General features: G+C 42.4%; 4 protein-coding genes across 4 annotated transcripts in view; 3 read left to right on the top strand and 1 right to left on the bottom strand.

Annotated features, from left to right (window-relative positions):
- Positions 1-22,984, top strand: part of LOC6581221 (gamma-glutamyl hydrolase) — a 66,529-nt gene that overhangs the window by 5,049 nt on the left and 38,496 nt on the right. The window lies entirely within an intron of this gene.
- The window catches only part of LOC6581235 (myb-like protein AA), a 65,378-nt gene that overhangs the window by 30,166 nt on the left and 12,228 nt on the right, over positions 1-22,984 (bottom strand). The window lies entirely within an intron of this gene.
- On the top strand, positions 19,948-21,021 carry LOC6581233. Its single transcript, XM_002006939.4, has 4 exons — positions 19,948-20,363; positions 20,416-20,571; positions 20,639-20,803; positions 20,866-21,021. The coding sequence occupies exons 1-4, from the start codon at positions 20,304-20,306 to the stop codon at positions 21,019-21,021; spliced, it is 537 nt and encodes a 178-aa protein (XP_002006975.3). The 5' UTR covers positions 19,948-20,303.
- On the top strand, positions 21,213-22,183 carry LOC6581232. Its single transcript, XM_002006938.4, has 4 exons — positions 21,213-21,284; positions 21,345-21,500; positions 21,568-21,732; positions 21,795-22,183. The coding sequence occupies exons 1-4, from the start codon at positions 21,240-21,242 to the stop codon at positions 21,948-21,950; spliced, it is 522 nt and encodes a 173-aa protein (XP_002006974.2). The 5' UTR covers positions 21,213-21,239; the 3' UTR covers positions 21,951-22,183.

The following is a 22,984-nucleotide window of genomic DNA, read 5'->3' as shown; positions in this document are numbered from 1 at the left end:
AAGTGCTGTCAGCAGCCGGGCAACAGAGTCGTAAATGTGGTAATAATAGTCGCCGATGGGGCTACAACATTGTGGGTGTTGAAAGCCAAGACATAAATGTCGAAGCATATGTTTAGACGCTCTGTAGCTTCACTGTTGTCCAGCGGACAGGTCTATTACCAGAGCCCTGGCTCATATGGCGGCAATATTAGACAGCCAATGGCTCTGTCTCCCCCCGTTTTACTCTTTCTGCCTCTCTTCCCTATTCTCGTGCAGCCATCCATGTGTCGCTGTGCGTGTGTGTGGTCCATGTGCTTGGAGGTGGAGGATCGTAAATGGAGAAATATGAAATTCTCAAATGGCTGCATTTTATAGTTTTTACTTTCACTATGCAGTGTTGTAAAATGCAAATAGCTATTTAAATTGTTGAGCTTTCAGATATTTCAATTGGCTTGATTGTGACTAGTTTAGCTATTGTTAAAGATAATGCTGTGAAGTTTTGATGAAGTCGATAAATATTAAGATAAACAAAAATAAAGTCAATCATCAATATAATATCATCGCCATAATATACCATTAGTAAACAGGGCTTTGTTTAAAAATCGTTCTTTCTTAAGCTACTTTCAATCCGTCTGAGTTGATTACATCTTACGATTAATCAAAATCTTGTTTCCCATTTAAAGCGCATGTCATTGCACAGGAGCAGACGGAGCAAAGTGAAGAACAAGCAATATACAGTTGATTACATTTAATGTTATGACAAATGAATAAGGAACGAAAGGCAGAAGCCAACAAGGTAAAGGATAACCAGGACGAGTCAGACGGAACGACAGCAGCAGGAGGGGCTGAGGCGTACAAATAAGGTGCTGAAAGTCAAAGACTTGTGCTAACCATAATAGACAACGTGCTCATTATACAAATTGCACTGAGAGCGGAGCAAACGCAAAGGTAGATGACGTAGAAGACGAAGAAGACGAACTATAGGACCTTCAAATCCTTTTGGAAAAGGAAAAGGTCTGCGCCTCAGATGACGGAATGGCAGAGAATTCTTAAGAGAAAACGCTGACACAATTGGACAACGGGCAAAACAACCTGAATTCAGATTCAAATGAAGCTGAAAGCAGAAAAGAATCTATTAAGATATTATCAGACGGCAAGCAGAAGAAAAGGAAGCACAGGGGAGGGAGGCGGGCAGGTAGGGGTTAGGGGTTAGAAGTGTAATCAGTGCACACGACGAAAAGCCTTGCAATTGTTGCAGACGTCAATTTGGGTCGGGGCAACAGACATGCACAGCAAAAGAAACTGACGTGGGGAGAGGGAGAGAGAGAGAGAGAGAGTGTGTGAGAGAACGAGAGACTACACAGCCACAATTGCGGCCATTAGTGCAGAGAGCATAAGGGAGTGAGAGAGGGAGAGGGAGAGGGAGAGGAAGGGAGAGAAGGAGCTGCATCAACCCTTTTCGTAGACATTTTTCGTATGACAACGGCAAATATTTGCCGGATAATATGAATAACAAAGCAGGCGTAGACATAGACGCGAAAAGCAAAGGGCGACGAGAGAAGAGGAGAGAGCGGAGAGGAGCGGGGGCTAGAAAGTAGCGGGTAGCCGGGCAAAGGGTGGCGACAGAGGCAGTCAGTCAGCCAACCTACTTAAGCCAAGACCAGGGCGCTGAGCAGACCTGACGCAGACGTTGACTACAACTTAAACTAAAAGGCCGACTGGGCAACGTCGTTGTTGTTGCTGTTGTTGGCTGTTGTCGCCGGTGTCTGAGACGCAGACAACTTCAAAATGGAGCTGGAAACTGTTTTTGTTGGGGTCGGACTGTGAAGGCGGAGTGGTGGATGGAGGCGGGCGAAGTCGGAGTAGGAGAGACGCAGCCAGACGTAGACGAATTGCTGACTGACACAAAAGTGCTTTTGTTGCACGGTTTAATGAAGAAGCCAGAGGACAGGGCGCATGGTAGCAGCTAGAAAGCGAGAGAGAGAGAGAGAGAGAGAGCGAGAGTGACAACTAGAAAGAGATGGGCAAAGAGAGCGATAGCAAGTCAACTCATCGAATTATCCATCATTCAATGTCCTGTTGGAATTGCACTTCAGAACAGGATATGCCTTTCGGCCAGACGCACTCATGACACAAAGCTGATTGCTACGACAACGCTCAATGCTGAACGAAATAAAGGCTCGGGTCCCATAGCGCGTCGGCTATCCAATAAGCTCGACCCCTGGTAGGGCATGTCAAAGTCTGTGTCCACAAAAAGGAAGGAAAAAATAAATAAGAGACAAAAAAAAAAAACGCAAAATAAATGCCCAGGCGTAAGCGACTGCAGCGTTTGTATAAACAGAGAGACTAAAAGGCGACTTAGCGTCGAGTGCACGATTGATAGATACTCATTAATTATTGAGTACCTGTCTAAACATTCACTTGCACTTACTTCTTAAATTATTCTGCTTTTTTGTGTGTTGAGTGTTGCTTATCTCTAAAAGCTCTTTATATTGAATATTAATATTTATCGATAAAGTGCGGGTAGAGCCGACTTTGATTTGAATTTGATATGAAATGAGATGTTATGGATTTGAATATCGATATTTATCGATAATGTGTCATAGCCAAATTCCAACAGTAGATATCTCTCAGCAATTTACAGGGTATATATGAAAAGAAAACGAAATAGCTGTGAAACCCAAGCGAATGCAGGGCTCACACGCACGGACACACACAACACACACACACCCATACGCAGACACAAAACTGCATGCTGCGCTCGTTTAGTACGCCCCTAGCCCGTAACCCCCTACCACCTTGTTAGCCTCTACCCTCTACCCGTATACCAGCGATGTTTTTCCAGTTTTTGCCCTGATGCGGCGGCTGCTGCACTTCAGACGCTGCTTTGTTGCAGCCAAGAGCGCCGTCAACGGCGTCCAACAATCGACACACGCAGACAGACAGACAGAGAGAGAGATGCAGAGGGAGAGAGAGAGAGAGAGATAGAGAGGGGGAGGCTAGGCAGGCGGGCTGGATGCAGGCCAGACTGTGGCAGACAAAACAATATGTTTGTTTGGATTATATCGAAACGGAGCTGCGCTGCGCTCTACGACACGAACGCGACGCTTCTTTGTATGCGCAAACAATTGGAGCAGGCGGAAGTTGGCTGAAGGCGAGGCGGACGGGCCGGGACAGTGCTGAGGTAAGGGCAGACAGTTGTCCCGGGCAACTGCCGACAGAGCGACAGAGAGGGCACGAGACAGACACAGACAGAGAGAGAGAGAGAGAGAGATGGGGCATGCATGCAGCTTGCACTCGTCCCATCGCCCATTCCCCATTCCCCATGGCCCGGTCACGATTGCGCACCTTGAAAATGTTCGCCTTGCGCCTTGATTAACTGTCAGTGGCTGAAAAGTGATTTAATCAAGGAATTGCAACACAGCTCCAGCCAGGCAACACACTGAGATCTCTGGCAACAACATGTGCACCATATGGCGGCTGGCCAACTGACTAACTGACTGAGGCACAGACTGACTATGGACCCATCCAGCCAACGACCACATCAATCAACTCGAGACTCAAGTGCGCAGCGCTGCATCCTTGAAAGACGCCCCGTCCAGCAATCTACTTGCATCTGGATTGAAGTGCCGGGTAGCTGGAGCTGTTGCCAGCTGCTGCAACTGCTGGGGATCTTGCAGCTTACCTTAAACATGTTGCGCGCGTTTTTTGGGCGTCTGTCCCACTGCCCCTGCTCCTGCCCCGGCCAGCTGGCTGGCCTCCCTTTTGGCTGCCAATGTGGAGCTTGACTTGGCAATCGCAGCTTTCAGTGGGGCGTCAACAAGAGAACCGCAGGAGAAATAACTATAGGAGTTACTAAGAGATAGAGAGAGAGTGAGAGAGAGACAGATATTGGGGGAGAGGAAAGTAGAAAGAGGAATGGCGAAGGAGAAAGAGAAAGAGAAAGACAGAGACAGCAAGAGAGACGGATAAGAAGGAGATTGAAAAGAACGAGAGAAAGATGGAGAGGCAGAGAAAATGAGATGGAATTCGAAAGTCAGGCGAAGTGGGAGGAGAGAGGGAGGGACAAAAAGAAATGAACTGAGGAAATTAGAATGCAAAATGGAAGGAAAAATGCAGTAGTTGCAGAGAGTGAGAGAGAGATAGAGTGATAAAATGCTTGAGTTTCATTCTATACGATTTGATTCTCAATTTCTTCCCAATTATGTATATCCTAGACAGATCTCGTAACAAAATATTTAGCAATTGTCTCAAGCATAGAAGATTTGTGAAGGCAAGGGAAGTCATTGTATTTGTCAACTATGTATGTACCCTCAGCCTATTTACTTATTATCCTATTAAATAAGGTGGCCAACAGAAAAAAGACAATGAAACAAAGAAAATAACAATAAAGTGCGAACGGGCAAAGAGCAGACAGCCAAAAAGCTTAAGGACGCGCACACACTTATACCTGGGCCAAAGGATACACAAGTGTCTCATTAAAAGAAATAAAGACAAGTCCTTAAAGTCAGTCGAGCCCAAGAAACAAGAGGTGCACAAGCAGCAAGACAAAAGGCATCAGAGGGAGAGAGAGAGAGAGAGGGCCGAGACATGAGCGAATTCAAGGACAACTACGAGCGAAAAAAAGGGCAACAACAACTACAAAGAGTGCCAAAAAATCAACAAAAGTGCGCTATTAAGGCAATTTGATGTGGCGGCTCCCACCCCTTTAGCAATTGGTTTTGCTCCTCTTTCAGCCGTCCGCCCGCCCGCTCTCCCCCTCTCCCTCTCTCTCGTTGGCAAACACGCGACTGTCGAATGTCCCCACAGTGCGGCATATCGCCCATCATTAGAGCGTCGCCGGCTCAGACAGCAACAGAGAAGCAAAGTGGCTCAATGTCAGACACAGACACACACACACACACACAGCACACACAAACTGATTCAAATGCTCACACACATTTGTATTGCCTCGCTCTCCGGCTGTCTGCCGTTCTCTCTTTCCGCTGCAGCTTAAGTGCATGGGCATAAAAAGCTCTCTGCCTAAGCGCGCTGCCGCAAAAAGGGATAGCCGATATCAAACAGACGACTGCGCTCTGCCTCTCCTGCTTACACACGCTCGCTCGTTCCTGTGTGTGTGTGTGCGTGTTTGTGTGAGTGAGTGTGCAGCAGACGCATTGAAACAAAATACCGAAATTCTATGCGTGACCTTGAAAAGTATTCCTTGCTTGCTGCTGCTTCTGCTGTTGTTGTTGTTGTTTTTGCCGGTCTGCGTCGGTGGTTGTTTGTGTTGCTGTTGCGGCTGCTTCTGCTGCTGCTGCTGCGGCGGCTGCTGCTGTCTGGTGTTTGTCGTCGTCGTCGCCGTCGCCGACATCGTCGTTGATTTTGTTGTTGCTGCCGTCTGCATTTTCCTTGTTGTCTGCGCACAATTTGTGTTGTTGCTGTTGCTTCGTCTTCTTCTGGCTGCGTTTTAGCTTTTTTCTTTTTTTTTTTTCGTATGTTTGAAGTTGGCTTTTTTTATTGAACGAGCCAAAAAAATTGTAAAGGCAAATGCGACTTTGACGTCCGCCTCTCACGACTCGTCGCTGTCTGCATGGCTGTGTGTGTGTGAGTGTGTGCGTCTGCATCTGTGTGTATGAGTGTGAGTTGGCTGCATTTTGACGTCAGACGCCTAGGGACTATGGCGGGGGCCAGCAGCCGCACAGCCCAGACATGCAAAATAAAACAGATGAAAACAAGTACGAGTCAAGTTTGCTGACTAGTGTGCTCGACTAGCAGATACTCTGTAAGGTCGTCGTGCTTATATAGTGTACTAAGATAGTAGGTGATTTTTGGTTCATGAGGAAAGTAGTGAAGAGAATGACTAAAAGTGTGAGAGAGACAGCAATTGATCATAGCTGAATTCATGAGGATTGCAAAGAAATTACGTAAAGATTTACTTTAATTTTTGATGGAGAATCAATTCATGTCATGTCTTCGATCTGTCACATGCTTTTGCCCAAATGTTGTATGGCCCCTTTGGCAATTGAAATGATTATAGGGTATAATGATGAAAGGGTTCCCAATAAGAACAACGTTTCGTTTGCATTTTGTGGAATCCTCCTTTTATTTAGTTTCAAGGTACGTTAAAGTACCAGGTATTTAACTAGTGAAAGCAGAGATTGAGATTGTGAATTTAAAATCAAACGCAACTCTTAGAGAACCAAAGAGAATGACTAATATCTGTAATAATAAATTATGTATACTATTAAATATCGATAAATATCTCTAGATATTGAGAGACACTATGCAAAAACTAGATAATTTTGTTGTGATCGATCTTGACTAAATGCTTACGTTCGATTAATATAAATAATAAATACTAATCTCATTTAATAGACATGCATAAAGCACTAATGATCCATCAATATTTTAAAAGCAATCTCTGATAATATAACTACTTAGAGCAATAATAATACTAATGATTAATGAGCTACCCATACTTTATCGATATCGACTGCAGTAAGAGCTTAAAATATCGATTAATAATAATATGCTCCGGCAATGCATCTGGCAATTGCAATCAATTTTGAGCTGATAGGCCGATATTGCAGATATGCAATCATTACGTTTAATAAATGCCAAAAGGTTGTTATTAGTTATGGCTCCTCTGGAGCTGCACTTATTCTAATTGGCGACCATTAAGAGAACAGCGCACCGACCCAAGCAGCGCTCAAGTCGAAAGGGGGAAAATTATGAACAACCTGTTTTCTGTTTGCAAAAATCCTTGTAATGACTTCTCATCTAAATATGGATGCATGCCCAGTAGCTGGGCTCCGCTCCGAATCGGATTCGAAATCAGGGGCAAAGACAACGATGCATCGGCTACCGCGCGGCTTGTTTATAATTAGCATTTTTGCCGATTGCCAGCCGCTTGATAAGCCATTGTGTGAGACAAAATGCAAGATTTATAGCGACAGGATATTGAGAGATTCTTTGGCCAGGCCAAAAGCTGGACACCAGCTCTGCCCCAGCGACAGACGAAGCCTGTCTTCCCTGCGAGACAGATGCAACATCCTGTCCATAACTCTGGCTGCTGTTGCGGCTGTCGCTGAAATTGCATTCGCATCGGCATTGGCTTTACCATGTCCGTCTGGCTGTATGTCTGTCCGTCTGTCCCTTCGTCTGTCTGCCAGTTGGGGCGTCACTGTTTGCTCCACATGTTGCACGTCCATGTCTGACTCTCCTCTTTTTCTGTCTCTCTACTAGCTGTTCTCTCGCTCTCTCTCTCTCTCTCTCTCTCTCTCTCCGTTTTACAAATGCACATAAATTTTAATGTAATCACATTCACAGTCCGACTTGGCCATAGCCCATAGCTTGACCGTCGCTGTTGCGGCCAGTTGCAAGTGATGCCAAGTTTAGCGATTAGCTCTAAAAAGGCTAGATCTAGCCGGAAATACATTTTTAAGTGCTTATATTAAAAATAGATTACATTTATGATACCAAAGGAAATTACTTTAAGACTAAACATTTTGTTATAGTGTTGGATAACGCAAAAATTTTGATTATTTTAACATGAGCAATGGATTAAATAATTGAATATTGACTTTGACAAAAATTATAACATGTATATAAATAGATCTCAAGGAAAATCCAACAAATAATTGGTTTACTTTTAGCTAGAAAAAAGCTAGACTCGTTTAAAACCTAGCTAGTTTCGCAGCACTATGCTCTGCAGCTCTGCTGACTGTGCTGCAACGCATTCAGGGATTTTGCAACATTTCATTCAATTTAATTCGAGTTGAATGCCGTCGTCGTCGGCGACGTCGACGTCGACGTCGTTGTCGTCGTTCGATTGTTGGAGCCCCGGCGTTTTGATTTGGCTGCCCCTGTCTGAGTCGAGCGTCTGCTGCATTCAGTCGGCTGCAGATCGGAGGTGCAGGGGGCTAGTCGTAGCTGCAGGTACAGAGTCTGTGAGCTGGAGTCAGACTTGGAGTTGGGATTGGAGTCAGAGCCAGTTCGGTTTGCCTGTCAGTTGGTCTGTCTGCGCGCTGGCTCTTTATCCAGGCGCTCGCTATTTATTTCGCATTCGCAATGACAGCGAAGGGTTTGCTGCGCCCCTCCCCAAATCCCCCTTTCGCTGTGCACTAGGCACATAATTAAGTATGGTTTTTTTTTGGTTGGCCAAAAAAGTTGACGTGTGGAAAAGGCGAAACGCAAAACGCAAAAGTTTTTGTGCCAACTCATGGCCCCAGAACTTGGCAGACAAGTAGTAGCTGGGTGCGACACTTTTCTAGAACGCATTAAGGACATTGTCGGCGGCTAGTTTCAGAGTGGCGCCGAAAAGTAGGCAGCTAACCGGGCCCCAAGCCCCAAGCCCGCACCTACTGTCGCCTGAGTGCCTTTATTTATGCACTTTGCTGACGCGTCGCCTAAGTCCGTTGCCTGTCGCCTCGCTGAGCATCAGCCTGACCAAAAGGCAAACACTCACACACACTTGCTCAAAATTTCATTGGCAAACTTTCGGTCGAGAGGGCTGTAAGCGAACTGAGGAGCTGCTCCCATCAGAGTGAACGACTAAGCTAATCCGCTTTTCTAGTACAGAGAGACTGGAATTTAATTGGCATATGCAGCGACTCTATGTGGTTGCATTTGAAGTGTTATGAAGGAAACTTTAGTATATAATTAATAATCGGCGATCGATTATCGATTACCTGGATTGTTACAGAAAATTATGTATGAGCTGATAAAATATACTGTTAAGTATACAAATATTTTTCTATATAGTCCATACATCAAAAGTAGATCTACTCCATATCAATAAACATATTTCCTCCTGCCTGTTACAGTTACATAACTGTTCATCAGTCCATAATGTCCGCCTATAAACCATTCCTATACAGTAAAGAGTATAGCAGGAGCTACGTCACTGGTCAGCTTATTCTTGGCTGGCCTGCAACGTCCACTCCCCTGCCGCTGCTCAGCGACCCACAAGTTTTGCCTTTTTTGGCTTTGAAAATTTGATTTAGAAAATGCGTGTGCGGGCGTCTCTTAACTGTCTATCGTCTGGGTTTTTCATTTGGCTATTTAATTTTTATTATTTTTTCTCGCCCTACACCCTTTTTCCAGGAGCTCTCGACGGACAGAAATTAATCAAGATATTAACAACCCTGCGAGCGAACCAAATTTCTGACTGTCTGAATAAAAAAAGGGTTTTTTGGCCAAGGTCAGAATTGAGTTATGAATTATTGAATAAGTTTGACGCATGGCATTTGAATTCATTTAGAGCGCGGCAACAGACAACCTGTTGAGAATGTGATAGAGTGAGAGCATTAGATTGAGAGAGGAAGAGAGAGGAAGGTAACTGTTCATTAGCCGACTCCACGAGGTGGCTAGCATAGCCAAAGCTGCATCAAAGGCAGCTGCTCGTCTGCTACCACTGATTGGTTGCCAGTTAACGCCTTTCAAATACACACACACACACACATACTTTTGCAATCAATGCTGTGTTGATTATGCAATAATACAAAAAAGAAATTTGCAGACACAGCCAGACACAAAAACTTAAAAAAAGAGGAGAGGAGAAGAGAAGAGAAGCTAAACCTTTTGCTCCCTCGACCCGAATTGCAGGCAGAAACTGTTTGCGATTGTGTCTCGACGTAAACGCATGAAATGCTCGCCCACTCAAAGGGTCGGGCAGACACACGTGTAAAGCTGGGGATCGGGTTGGTCGCATGTGCATCAGACAATGGAGTGTGAGAAGTCTCAATCTCGCTCTCTCTCTCTCTTTCTCTCTCTCTCTCTCTCTCTGTTTCTCCCTGTCTCTCACAGCGTGCTCCTTTGTGCAGGCAACAGAAAATAAAGTTTATGACTTTGACTGCCGATGGCGACGCCGCCACTGCCATCGCCGCTGCTGCTACCAGTGGTGCTGCTGCTGCCCTCACTGTCTGCACCGGCGACGACGTTGGCGGCGTCTATTATTGTCGATTTTGCATTGTTGCCTGGCTCTTGAGGCTGCGCACAGTGGAGCAAGCTAGCCCAAAAGCGGACAGACGCTTGGACAAACTCTGCAGTTCGGCTTAAAGAAGTTCTAATAAGTTGCTCCCTGTACAGAGAACTTGTTCATTTGCACTCTCGCACCACACAGTGGAACAAAACACTCGAAAACGAGCACATTTTTCAACTAAATACGCAAATTGTATAGCTGGTTAGTTTTTACTCAGGCATGGAACTAGTTCTATTGTTCAAATCTTGTTTGTTATTCAATTCATTCATGGCATTCGTCAAGACCAACTTTCTACCTGTTGAATAACGTATAACTTCCACTGCCTCAACATTCGACTCGTTTTGACAGCTGGCTTTTACACTGCCATCAGAAACACGTGTGCTACAAATTACCATGTACTTAGGTACAGATATGCAAATTTACCTCTATTTGTGTTCAGGCATCTGTGAAGGAATATTTTAACTATTAATCAAATAGAGTCTGAATGGTCTGTTCATCACATTTATGATGACATTAAGGCGGTGGTGTTAAGCCACAGCTTGAATGGCTACATGTGAGGCACATTTACTAGTTCCTGGTTCCGGCAAACATATTTAGCTTCCCTCGTGATTTCTAGATATATTTTCATATCAACTATTGTAGTTAGATGAACATTTACTAGTTCCTATCCCCAGAATATATTTATTTTGAATCATATTTGTGTTTCTTTCCCTTTAGTTCACATTTATGAGTACCAAATGGAACTAGTTCTTTTGATGAGTAGTTCCTGGCTTCCATTAAAATGCAGTCATGTATTAAATTTATTCACCGTAAGTAGTTCTCAGATGCAATTTTAGCTCAAGGTAAGTTCAAATGGTTCCGGGTTGCAAAAGAACTAATTTACAGAAGTTATTCAATTTAGTAGTTTGTTAGTCTAGTTCTAGGTTTACTAGTAATTAGCCATTGAGATCATTTTAAGTCTGCTTCTTTAATATGGATTGTTCTCGGTCCCTGATTCATTTTTGTGCACAAAAAAAAAGGTACTACAACTGGAACTACATACTAGTTCCCAGTGCGATTCAACGCATTCACTGTCAACTGATTCTTTAGCCTATTTTCGGTGCTAACTCCTTTGCTAACTGTAAACAAACTAACTGTATAATAGTAATTCCCACTCTGGCGCACTCTAGCGGCAACATGAGCAAACATGCACACAGGGAGCACTAGCCAGCCACCCACCGATTGGGCCTCCTTTGCCGACGGGCACTCTAAATACACGAGACACGAGACGACAAACAAAGCCAAAAGGCGTTGCGAAACTTTAGCGCGTCATTCATCCTCATCCAGTCCAAATATTGCACCCTCGAGCAAATGCACACCCAGACAGACGAACACACACACACATAAATACATATACATATATATGTATGTATATATTTCTATATATGTATGTACTAAAATACACACATTTATAGCACGAAAATTAAGTGAAGCGTAAGCTGAAATGCACTCCCACTCGTCGTCAGCCCGCCGCAGCGAATTTCTTCGTCCGCCCGCCGTGCGCCCGACGCACTCCGTCTGGCTCAATGTCTGGCACTTGCCGCATGGCTCTCTCTCTCTCTCTCCCCTCTCACTCGCTCGCTATATGTGTGTGTGTGTGTGCTGCTTAACCTTGAAAAACGAACAAGTCCAGTCGCAGTCGTAGTCGACACACCTTCACCCCTGCACACCCGACTGACAGTTGACTGGCGGCGAAGCCGGCAATGATTTTTCGTCCTCGTCGTAAAATGAATTTTACGAAATATTCGCCGCCTGTTTTAATACCCCGTTCACTTAGTGGAGAGAAGAGGTATATTTGCGCTACACTTTTTAGAAACTCTTTGCTCTATATCTATATTTTACCTTTTCTTATCAGTAAATCTATTATAATACATCTACTATAATAAGCTCATTTAAATCTTGATAGCTTAGACTAGCATCGAGGCTCATTTAAACCCTATTTGACTCTCAGCTCGAAGGACTCTTCGTGGCCTTAGCTTCAGCTAGTCGATAGCCAAGCAGTCCTGTAAAATATATCTTCTACGACTCTACCATAAACAGAGTATCTCGCAGTCAATTTCTGTCTCTTGTATACTCGTTTCCTCTTCTTATTGTGTACTATAATTTTAGAAGAAGCAGCTCAGAGTAGAAGAAGCTGCCAGCAGCAGTCGGAGATCCAAAAAAGATACACGCGAGGCGCTTGAATTGAATAACTTTTTTTTTTTTGTGCTTTATTTTTGGGTTGGAGGCCTTTGCGTAAGTGCCACCCTAAAAACTCAGAGGCCTGGCCAGCCCTAGGCCCCAAAGAGAGTTGTCTGCGAGAAAAGGGTTTTTTGCCCACATTATTATTATAGCAAATACACTGGAGTCCAGGATATGGCAGGCTGGCAGCTTGGCTGGCAGACTTCAAGTCCAAAGTTAAAATGAATTACAAACACTTTTTGTTGTCCTTGAAAGCGCGTCCAGGAGTTGGCTATATATTTACATTTATATATTTATATTGTATACACATACATACATACATACAGCTTGTGCGGAAATGTGAAAGGTTGACTTGTGTAAAAGGTGCCCAGCACGCGGTTTATTTATGAGTTTTGTCTTGTCTGTCCATCCATCTGTCTGTCTCGCTGTCTGTCCGCCTGTCCGTCTGTCCGTCTGCTCGTCCATCTGTCTTCAGTCTCAAGACATTCGCAAACGTCTCTCAATGAGTCCACACGTTCGGGTCCGGGGCCCACGTCAAAGCTATGTCTGGCTGTCGCCGTTGCTTGGCGAATGCATCAATAATGCTACAGCGCATCAACTTTTGCTTCTTCTTCTGCTTGTTATACTCGTCGTGCTTAGGCTGAGAGGAGTATATGGGTTTGCGTACGAAGCAAACATTAAAAAGACTTAAAAATTTGGAATTTTATATACATGTCTGATGATCTTATTTGTTGAAACAATATCTCTTCAAGTTGTAATACTGGACTTACTAAACATATGGAATGCTTTTGCTACAGATATCAGAGAAACTTCTCCATACTAGAGTAGAGCTCAAACACTAACTTCAAATGTGCTGAAGCAGAATTTTTGATCTTGAAGATCTCACGATTTCTTTGACAGAAATAAAACAGGGAATATTTTCCTCAAGGAGCTATATTTTGAAAAGAACGAATGCTTTCTCTACTCTAGTGAAAGAACTTCTGTGGAAGAGGAATATCTAAAGACTTTCTCTGATTAAACTGCGAAGATAGAAAATCTACAGTTGTGGAAAAGGAATGTCGAAAAGGTTTTCTCTACCCGAAGACCTTCTCAACAGCAAAGACTGAAAACTTTCTGAAGAATGTTTCAAGACAAGTCAAGTCGACTTTTTTCAACTCTCGCAACTTGAATTTCTTTTGGAAACATGAGCGAGTATTACGCTGCTAGTTGACACCCGAGTGCAATGTTCTTGCTGCTTGTTGTTGTAGTTATTGTTGTTGCTGTAGCTGCAATTGTCTGGCCCGGGGTCCATCTGTGCCGCTTCATTTGGTCGTCGTCGTCGTCGTCGCCGACGCCGCTCAAATTAATGAAAACTAATGCGACACTGAGAAATTGATGATTGCCTCCGCCGCCGCAGTCGCCGTCGCCGTCGCGTCGCTGCCTGTCTGTGCATCATCTGATGAAGCAATACCGCTCTGCTCTCTGCCACTCTTCACTCCAGCCGTCGCAGCTCGCGGCTCAACTCGCCTCAACTGCTGATGGCCATGGACATTAAAATGACTGCGTCTGCGCTCGCCATGCACTTTGGGGTCGGTTGCGGGCTGCAATCAACGACAGACGACAGTCGACAGTCCGCAGTCGGCAGTTGAGAGTCGCGAGAATCGTGAGTGGAGAGTGAAGAGTGGAGCGTGGAGCGTGGAGAGTCGTGGACAACACAGCCAACCAAGTTCCAGACTGATTGATGCCGCCAATAAAATTAGCTGGGAATTGTATGCTTTCGATTTCGTATGCCTGCCCAACGATTCGCAAAAGTCGACTCAGCTCTGATAACATCTGATCACAAATTTTTGTTTCTTGTTTTAGCATTTTGGGCTTTTGTTTTTAGCAATATTTGAAACTAACTAAATAGCAGCCGTGGCGGGGAGGGGCGAAGCGGTGCGGGTCGTCTATAAACTAAGTTGAGTCTAGACGGTTTATGATCTTAGAGATTGCTTTTGTAGCTAAATAAAATCAAAAAGTTTCTTTTTAGAGCCGAAAACTTTGATTATTTAACGGCATTATCTCAAGTTTTTGGCAAACATGGGTTAATAGTTTGACAAGTCAATATAAGATAGGTTTTTAAGAATACAACTGAGTTTATTTAAATGAGCTATAGCAAAATCAAATATAACCTTTTTCTTAAAGCCCATTTGGGGCAAGACCAAGGCAAAGTTCATAAGCTGCTTTCCATAGGAAAATTTCAATTTTCTCTTTAAACAGACTATTTAAGCTATTGATTAGGCTGCCTGGAGAAAATTTTGCTAGCAAAGGGGACCATGGCTATTTGACAGACAGCTCAAGTCATTAGCGAGCAATGGGAAAGCAAAGTTTCACCTATTTTCAGTTTAAAGAAATGCTTTTGGTCTTAAGCTATGAATATTGTAAGACTGGACTATTTGTATTACTTTGAATGTCTATGTATTAAAAGAAATTTGGATAGATATAGGCCAGTCTTAGCTAGTTATATAAGCCTAAACATGGAAATAAAAGCAAAGCTTAAATAACTAGCACAAGCATAGAAATAATGAAGAGTAATTCAGAATAAACCCAGCTCTGATTATATCTCTCTGATATGTATGCATAGGCATTCAATGTTAGGCATCTAAATTAAGACTCTTCCAATGACTCATGTTAGCGTTTGGGTTAAGTTGCATCCAAATATTTATTGTAAATAGTAGATGAATTTTTCAGTTGGCAACAAAAATCATTCTACATCTCTTTAACTAAGAAAAGGCTGCAAATTTCACACGAAATAGTTAGAAATCTTATTGATTGTAAGTCTGACTTTGATTTTCACTTAACAGCCTAGATCTTTGCATTTGCAATTATAGATTCCCACTTGTATACTCCAAATCTGGAACTCTCATCACATGCCCACAGTTAGACCTATTTGCCTATTGAAAATGTAAATAGCTCTCGCTTGAGTCGGCTTTAGTCACCTGTAAGCATTATTTTTGTTCAGACTTCCTGTAAACAAAGATTTAGATTTCGATTTATTACATCAGCTTTGGCGGTTCGACTGTTTTGCTTTCGTCACTCGCGTTAATTTGTTACAGAGGATTGCCTATATATATACATACATACACACATACAACATGTACATCAGCTGAGCTTTCATTTCCATTGAAATCGTACCTCTCAAGCAGTGTAGCCGAGTGTTTGGCTAATATTCTCATTGGTTAACCGTCTGGCTGGTTGCTTATCTGGCCCACAATTATTTGCCATGGGAAAACGAGGGCCTATTCATTGGAATTTTTTTTTTACTGTGCTTTTTATTTGACTTATGACGAGAGCTGTGTGTGTGTGTATGTGTTTTTTTTTTAACTTTATGTGGGTTGGTTTGGCGCGCTCGCAGTTCGCCTGACTCGTTTGCGTCGTTGTTTCGCTTAACTTTTTCATTGCCAGACAGTGCGCAAACATTTGCAAGTATTAATTAACGCTTTGTTGAAGTTTGCGCTTCGATGTCGCCGACAGGGCGACATGGTTTGCTATATCTACACACTCGACGTTTTTTCGTTTTTTTTTTTTCTAATATTACGTAGCCGCACCGTTTTGCCATTTAAGAGAGAGAGAGGGAGAGCGAGAGAGGGGTTAGACAGATTTGAAACTTGAAGTTATTCCCGTCGCTCACTCAATTATTCAGGCATAATAAGCAAATTGTTTTAATATGCATAAATATCTTGTACGCCATTTGGCAAACAAGTCAAAAACTGCCAGACAAGCTGGCAGGCGAGACAGCGGAGACGCCAGTGAGTGAGGCGAACAGGGGTTGGCCTTCAAGGTGTGTTTACATATATTTAACCTTCAAGATCCACAGACTAAATATGCCAACGGCAAGCCCAGCGACAAACATTTGTCCCAGGCAGCTTTGGTGACTTCTTGAATACCCCACAGTTGGCAGGCAGCAGGACTCGGCCGGTGCTGGTGAAATGGCCCAAAATGGCCAACCATGTAGCGCAGTGTAGTCTGCCTCATTTGCCTCGGTACTTCCACAAAATTACGTTACGTGCGTGTTCTGTCTGTGTGGCATACAGAAGCGAGGGGGCGTGCACTGTGGTTGCGGGGGTCGGTGGGGCAGCGGTTGCGGATGGCCTCGAACAGGGGAGCAACAAATAAAAGCTCAGGCCACAACGCAGAGCGAGCAGATAGCGAACTACGCATAAGCGAGACCGAAGGATATGCGTTGCAAAAACCACATGGCAGTTAGCTGAGAAGGATTAGCGAAAAGTGGGACGACAATGGGTTAGTTGGACTCAAGAATACCCTAGCTGAAATAATTAATAGGAATTGCAAGGAATAGGAATGAGAAGGAATTTGCGAGTATTATTAAATATTTCATAGATAGAGATAATCATTAGTTAAAGACTATCTAAGATTACAATAGAATTTGTACCGAAGACTGCACTGAAATAGATCTCATAAAAGTTTAATATTTCTTCTATTTCTTCCACACAAAGCCAGGAAATTCATGTTTATTCAATAACTCAACAAAAGAGACAAAATGTTGGCTAAACTAACGATAGCATCATAATCTTGCGAATCATTCAATAAACCACAGAATTTCCTTTGGATTTCAAATCGAAATCTTAATTGATAACAAATGTAGAAAACTTGTCTATCCCTGAAGAGAGCAAATCACTTGAAACCAACTTGATTCGTTTCAAATTTGTTTTACCAGCTCTCACAGGCTCTGGGCAAATAATGAGCTGCTCTAGGGTCAACCGAGCTCAATTCTGAAACCCTCTTGAACCACTTGGGCGAGCTACAGGGTATAGCAAAAAGGAAAGAATAAGCCAGTAGCTATTAAAGCTAACGAAGGCGAGGCTGGCGCGGCACATGCAAAGGGTAGCGGGGCACGTACGCCGTCTGTGGCACGTTACGTATACGCACATGCAAACATGCACAACGTAATGCGAGCTCAAGGACACGAGCCAAATCAAACAAGCAAAAGGGAGAAAAAAAAAAGAACAGGGAAAAAAAAGAATGTGCTGCCTACGCATATTTACGCATACATAAGCATTCGCATTAAGTCGTGTGCTATGCGGCGTATACGTAATGTCGGCAAAATAAAGCATACGCCGTGTTGCCAGCCGCGCGACGTAGGCGTCGGAAGTAGGCGACCGAAAGGAAGTAGAGACAACAATTTTTGTGCGTACCTCACATTATGCTATGTAAACAGTGTCTCTATCTCTCTATGTGTGTGTGAGTGTGTATGTGTGTGTGTCGAAGTTCTATTTATTTAATATACAAATATGACAGTAAATGTGTGTGACGACAGCTTAGACATTTATGCGCAGTTAAGCTGATTGAAGATTGTGCGATTTCATTTTTTAAGGCCTGGCTAATATAAACATTAGCAGCTTGCGTTGCCGTATAAATTATAGTCTTAAGCTGACGCATGCTTTATTTATATACACGTATTTTTTTTGGCAAAGTAGACTTTAAACGCTTGAAACATAAATTAAATGAATATTTAAATTAAAAGCCGTCTGCATTATGTCGGCAGCTCTTGTTTGTGTAAGCTATTTCAGTTATCTTTAAGGTTTGCTAGAAATTAAATGCTAGATTGAAAGTAAAAATTGGTTTTGACGAGGCAGAGGAGGAAAGTAGACACTGTGACTAGGGAAAGTAGGGAACTGAAAATGAGAGACTGTGTAGTATCTTAGAAAAAGGTTGAGCTGTGGAAGAACATTAGAACATTCCTTTTACAAATATTCAAAATATTTATATTTTTTGGTCAGCAGTTGTAGATAATATGAAATTAATATTTGATTATAAATAATATATAAGCTTTATATATATAAGATACTAGCTAATATTACATAGATATTGGTTGGATTACTTTACTTAGTTCAGGCAATCTAGAACCTGGAACTTTACATAGGCTTTGCTGGCTATTGCTTCTATTTCCGTTTCTTCTCATTTACAAGTTTTGAAAAGTTTTCTCTTCAAACTTATTGCATTCTAACTTGTGAAACTATAAGTAAAAGCAAAGTCTGTGTTAATGAGAAAAAAATGCGTTTGGTTGTAGGAAGTTTGAAATATACTTGAAAACTATAAAACTTACTACCACAATTTAAATTGCATTGCTGAGGCAGGTCTGTGGCTACGACAATATTAAAGGCATTGTAGCATAGCAGAATTCGAAGTTCTATTGAGAATTGGACTTGTAATTGAAGTAAGTTTAACAAGTTGAAAAAGACTCGTGTTACTTTTATATTGTTCGTTATATTTATTATACTAAGATTTTTCTTTAGTCAGTTTACGTTTGTTCTTATGACGGTTCGGACTGTTCAAATAGTTTCAGCTGCTTCAACTTGCGTCATAGATGACGCATTTATAAACTCAAATAAGGTTGGATCTAAGAGTTTTCATTCAACTATATATTCCATCTGTGTAAGCATTTATACATGAATAGAACTCCTATTTACACCTTCTATTCTCTGATATAGCCCTCAGTTTTATATTCAAACTGAATTTATAAAGAAAAGAGAATATGTTGAGAGTATGTTAATATAGATGCTCATACTATAAGGTATCTTCCCTTCTCTTCCTTACAATTCAGCTATTCGAATGCCTTAAACTCAACGATTCATCAATTTATGCTCCTAGCTCATTCAGAGAAAACTTCAATCCGATGTCTGCTAAAAGGGCTTAGAGCCTTCAATGCCCTACATATTGAGGGCATAGTACTGTATTTAATGCTCATACGCAATAATGATAATTAATATATTTTAATTATGATATTTTTATAGCTTAAATAAACGTGCAGCCGACATTGAGAATAGTTAGATAAACAATCAGGCTGACTGATAGACATAGTCTGACAACCAGACAGGGTCATATTTGAATGCAATAATTACAATTTGTATATATTTCGCCTTTTTTATTGTTTTATTATGCATTTTTATTATTCATTATCAATGGACTGACTGGCTGGCTGGCTGGCTGGCTGGGTTCGGTTGGGTCTTTACGTCGGTCGGGTCGTTCGGGGTCTATTGAAAGTGAGTTAAATCAACTGTCGCGACATGCTTAAGCCATAAGCAATCAGTGAATGGCGCATGTACACATGCACACGAGTCTCAGCTGCTACGCTGCAATTAGCTTTGGCTAATCAACGGGAGAGAGTGCAACAGTGTGCGATACTGTCTCTGTGTACGTGTGTGTGTGTGTGTGTGCGTATGTGTCTACGTTTTATTGCACCCAGCTGAGTCAGTTTGCACGCTCAGTTATGCAGTCATTCAGTCAGTCAGTTACTCAATCGATTCGCTGGCCGATGAACTGCGCCGGCCCCAATGGATTTCTGATTGCAGATGTGTGCGTGTGTGTGTGTGTGTGGTGGGATTGTATTGGTGTGTCTGCTTGTGTGGTTTGGTTTGCTCTCCTGCTCTCCTCTGCGTTGGCTTGCTCTGCGCTTGCCAGCTAATGCGCACGTGTCCCATTCATCAAGCAGGCAGCTGGCCGCCATGGCGCGTGTCTTGGCCCATTTGAATGGCTACGAGCATAGTCCAAAGTCAATTGCAACTGCACTTGGCACATAGGCACACGGCCAAACCCACAGTCGAACCTGAACCCTGAAGCCAATTCCAATCTCCAATTGGCGTTGTCCGCTTTGCCTCACACTCGTCTTATCGTCTTCGATCGTTGCCCCAAAACGCACGCGCGTTGAGCTTTCGAGGCGCGTTCATTGAACGCACTTTTCGGTTTCATTTTGTTGACTCTGTTGTTTATACTCTATCGCAAGGTATTTGGGCTATGAGGGAGAATGTGTGCAATTTATTAAGTTGAATTGAATATATTTTGGAGAAAAGTATTTGTTTAGATAAAGAAATGAATATAAATAAGAATAGATTAAATACATAAACTCTAATTATAATGATATTATAACAATGCAGAAGTTCTGATTGAATTTAGTTAGCTACTATACAAATACGAACAGTTCCTTATCAAACAGCGACAATTTATTGTGTACATTTGGAAAGGTAGTTTTGGTAGATAATCTCTTGATTTTTGACAACTCTACAATTATGTCATTTAAATACCGTGTAAATACGAATCGAATAATTAAACTTGAATAATTTGCATTGATTTTGAGCGAGAACAATTTGAAACTACGCTTCATATGCGATTTTCCAGCATGTTCAAATGGTTCGTTTTGTGCTCAGCCGTGACATTTCTGATGGTGAGTGAACTGTGCCTAATTCCTCCGTATTTAATCCTAACTCGCCTTGCAGTGCTCGGCTCACGTGGCATTCACAAACTTGAAATGCAGCTTCACTGATAAGAGCTATGGAGACTTTAAGTATTGCTACATCAAGGCGGTCAATCGTACTCACAAGTACATCAGCAGCTATGCGCAAATGGCTCCAAAATCCCTTAATAATATATCGGTAAGCGGCATGCCGAGTGCTGGGAATGAAGATCCTCATTAAATGTTTCAACTTCTCTCAAAAACAGGTCAACATTCAGTTGTTACGCAATAGTAATGGCTATAAGCCGTTTTTCTCCCTCAACACGATTGATGCATGCAAGTTTCTCAGAAAGCCAAGCAATCCACTTTTGATCACATCTTATAATACCTTCAAAGATCACTCCAATCTCAATCACACCTGTCCCTATGATGTGAGTAGCCAATGTGCGCCATTTCGATAGCTAATACTGATTTCGAATTTCTCTTCGCTTAGCATGACATTATTGTCGACAAGCTCTATACTGGCGATCAGGATTTAGCGTTTTCTAGATATCTGCCCATACCGCAAGGCGACTATGCCATCAAAATAACATTCTTTATCTATAACGCTAAAGTGTGCAAGGTTAATCTTTATGTGAAATTAACTTGAATGTTTTTTCACATTGAATACATATAAACTATTTGTGAGAAAATATATCCAACTGCTATAATTTATTATGTAAACTTTCAAAAATAATCTCTTGAGTTTCGATAAATATATTATTATGGCGTTTAAATACCGTGTAAATACGTACAATCTACATTGATTGGGAATGAGCTTATAGAGCTAGAACAACCTGAAAATCACTTCACATGTGATTTGCCAGCATGTTGAAATGGTTCGTTTTGTGGTCAGCCGTGACCTTTCTGATGGTGAGTGAACTGTGTGTAATCCTTCTGAGTTTCCCACTCTAAGTTTCCAACTCTCTGTAGTGCACGGCTCATGTGGCATTTACGAACTTGAAATGCAACTTTATTGATAAGAGCTATGGAGACTTTCAATATTGCTACATCAAGGCGGTGAATCGTACTCACAAGTACATTAGCATCTATGCGAAAATGGTTCCACAATCCCTTAATAATATATGGGTAAGCGGCATGCCGAGTGTTGAGAATGAAGATCCTCACTAAATTCGTCAACTTCTCTCAAAAACAGGTCAACATCCAATTGTTACGCAAAAGTAATGGCTATAAGCCATTTTTCACGCCCAACTCGTTTGATGTATGCAAGTTTCTTAAAAAGCCGAATAATCCACTTTTGTTGTCATATTATAATATGTTTAAAGAATGCTCCAATCTCAATCACACCTGTCCCTATGATGTGAGTAGCAAATGTGCGCCATTTCGATAGATAATACTGATTCCTAACTTCCATTCGCTTAGCACGACCTTATCATCGACAGGTTCTATACTGGCGATCATGAATTGAGTTTTGCCAGATATCTGCCCATACCGCATGGGGACTATATAGTCGCAATAACATTCTTGGTTCGCAATGCGGAGGTCGCACAGGTTAAGCTTTATGTGAAATTAACTTGAAGGAATTTTCACACTTTAATCCGTTTGTAGAATAAAATTTTTGTAACATATCTGTACGAGAATATATAAAAAACAGTTATAATTCAGCTGCTATAATTTATTGAGAAAATTTCATAATAAAACTGCCAATTAAAAATTCTTTGTCTGTTAGAGTATTTGGTGGTGCGGCAATGTCGAATTGCGCACTTTTCTCTTTTCTTTGTGGCTTGTCTTATTTTCTTTTTATGGCTGGGCCAGAGATATGCACATAAATACCTTAAATACAACAATAATTTTTGAGAGCTGACGCTGCGAGGCAACGACCGAATGGCGAAGCGCGAATCTGGCTGCAGCCGCAGACAAGACGAGCGATCAATGCACCTTTGTGCAAAGGTGCAACGCCTTGTGAGAGACACGTGTGTGAGTCTCTCTCTGTCTGTGTGATTGTCTCTCTGTGTGTGTGTGTGTCTGCGCATGCAATGACGCACGAAACGCGATCAGAGCTGAAAGCCAGACTAACGTTACCAACGCGAATGCCAGTCGGGGCAGCAAACTTGACCAACATGACTCCATGGCTATTTTTAGACCAGCTGCTGCTGTGCCTGTTGACTGCAATTGGCCCAGACAAAAATTGTTGTTGTTATCGTTGCTGGCAACTGGCTGGCCGCAACTCTGCTTCTTCTTCTTCTTCATCACTTTTTTCTTTCGCTTTTGATCAGATTTATGCGTAAAGTGAAGTTTAACCCGAGGTCGTAACAAGAAAAGGGTGGCTCGCATACTCTGCTGCAGGTGGCTTGCATAGCCATGTAACATGCCAATTTAATAGCACTTTTTTACACACACCCACTCACACACACATACACACACGCACACACGTAGACACACGCACATCTGGCCTGTTGTCTCCAAGTCCATTTGGGAACCAGTTCACGGCGTGCGGAAACGTCGCATATCAACCGCATTTTGTCTTGCATCTTTGCCTTTCGCCTTTGCCTTTGCCTCTCTTTCCCCACATCTTGTTGTTATTTTCGTCTCGCAGCCGCAGCACCCGCTTT

The sequence above is a fragment of the Drosophila mojavensis genome, unplaced genomic scaffold, assembly GCF_018153725.1.
Source record: "Drosophila mojavensis isolate 15081-1352.22 unplaced genomic scaffold, ASM1815372v1 contig_74, whole genome shotgun sequence".
NCBI lineage: Eukaryota > Metazoa > Arthropoda > Insecta > Diptera > Drosophilidae > Drosophila > Drosophila mojavensis.
This window is presented reverse-complemented; position numbering and strand designations above follow the sequence as displayed.

What these genes read in the sequence shown, in the direction of transcription:
- LOC6581233 (XM_002006939.4), top strand. Translation starts at nt 20,304, where the DNA reads ATGCGATTTTCCAGCATGTTCAAATGGTTCGTTTTGTGCTCAGCCGTG. An exon ending in CAGCCGTGACATTTCTGATG is followed by an intron (nt 20,364 to 20,415) that starts GTGAGTGAACTG and finishes CTCGCCTTGCAG; the next exon opens with TGCTCGGCTCACGTGGCATT. An exon ending in AATCCCTTAATAATATATCG is followed by an intron (nt 20,572 to 20,638) that starts GTAAGCGGCATG and finishes TCTCAAAAACAG; the next exon opens with GTCAACATTCAGTTGTTACG.
- LOC6581232 (XM_002006938.4), top strand. Translation starts at nt 21,240, where the DNA reads ATGTTGAAATGGTTCGTTTTGTGGTCAGCCGTGACCTTTCTGATG. An exon ending in CAGCCGTGACCTTTCTGATG is followed by an intron (nt 21,285 to 21,344) that starts GTGAGTGAACTG and finishes AACTCTCTGTAG; the next exon opens with TGCACGGCTCATGTGGCATT. An exon ending in AATCCCTTAATAATATATGG is followed by an intron (nt 21,501 to 21,567) that starts GTAAGCGGCATG and finishes TCTCAAAAACAG; the next exon opens with GTCAACATCCAATTGTTACG.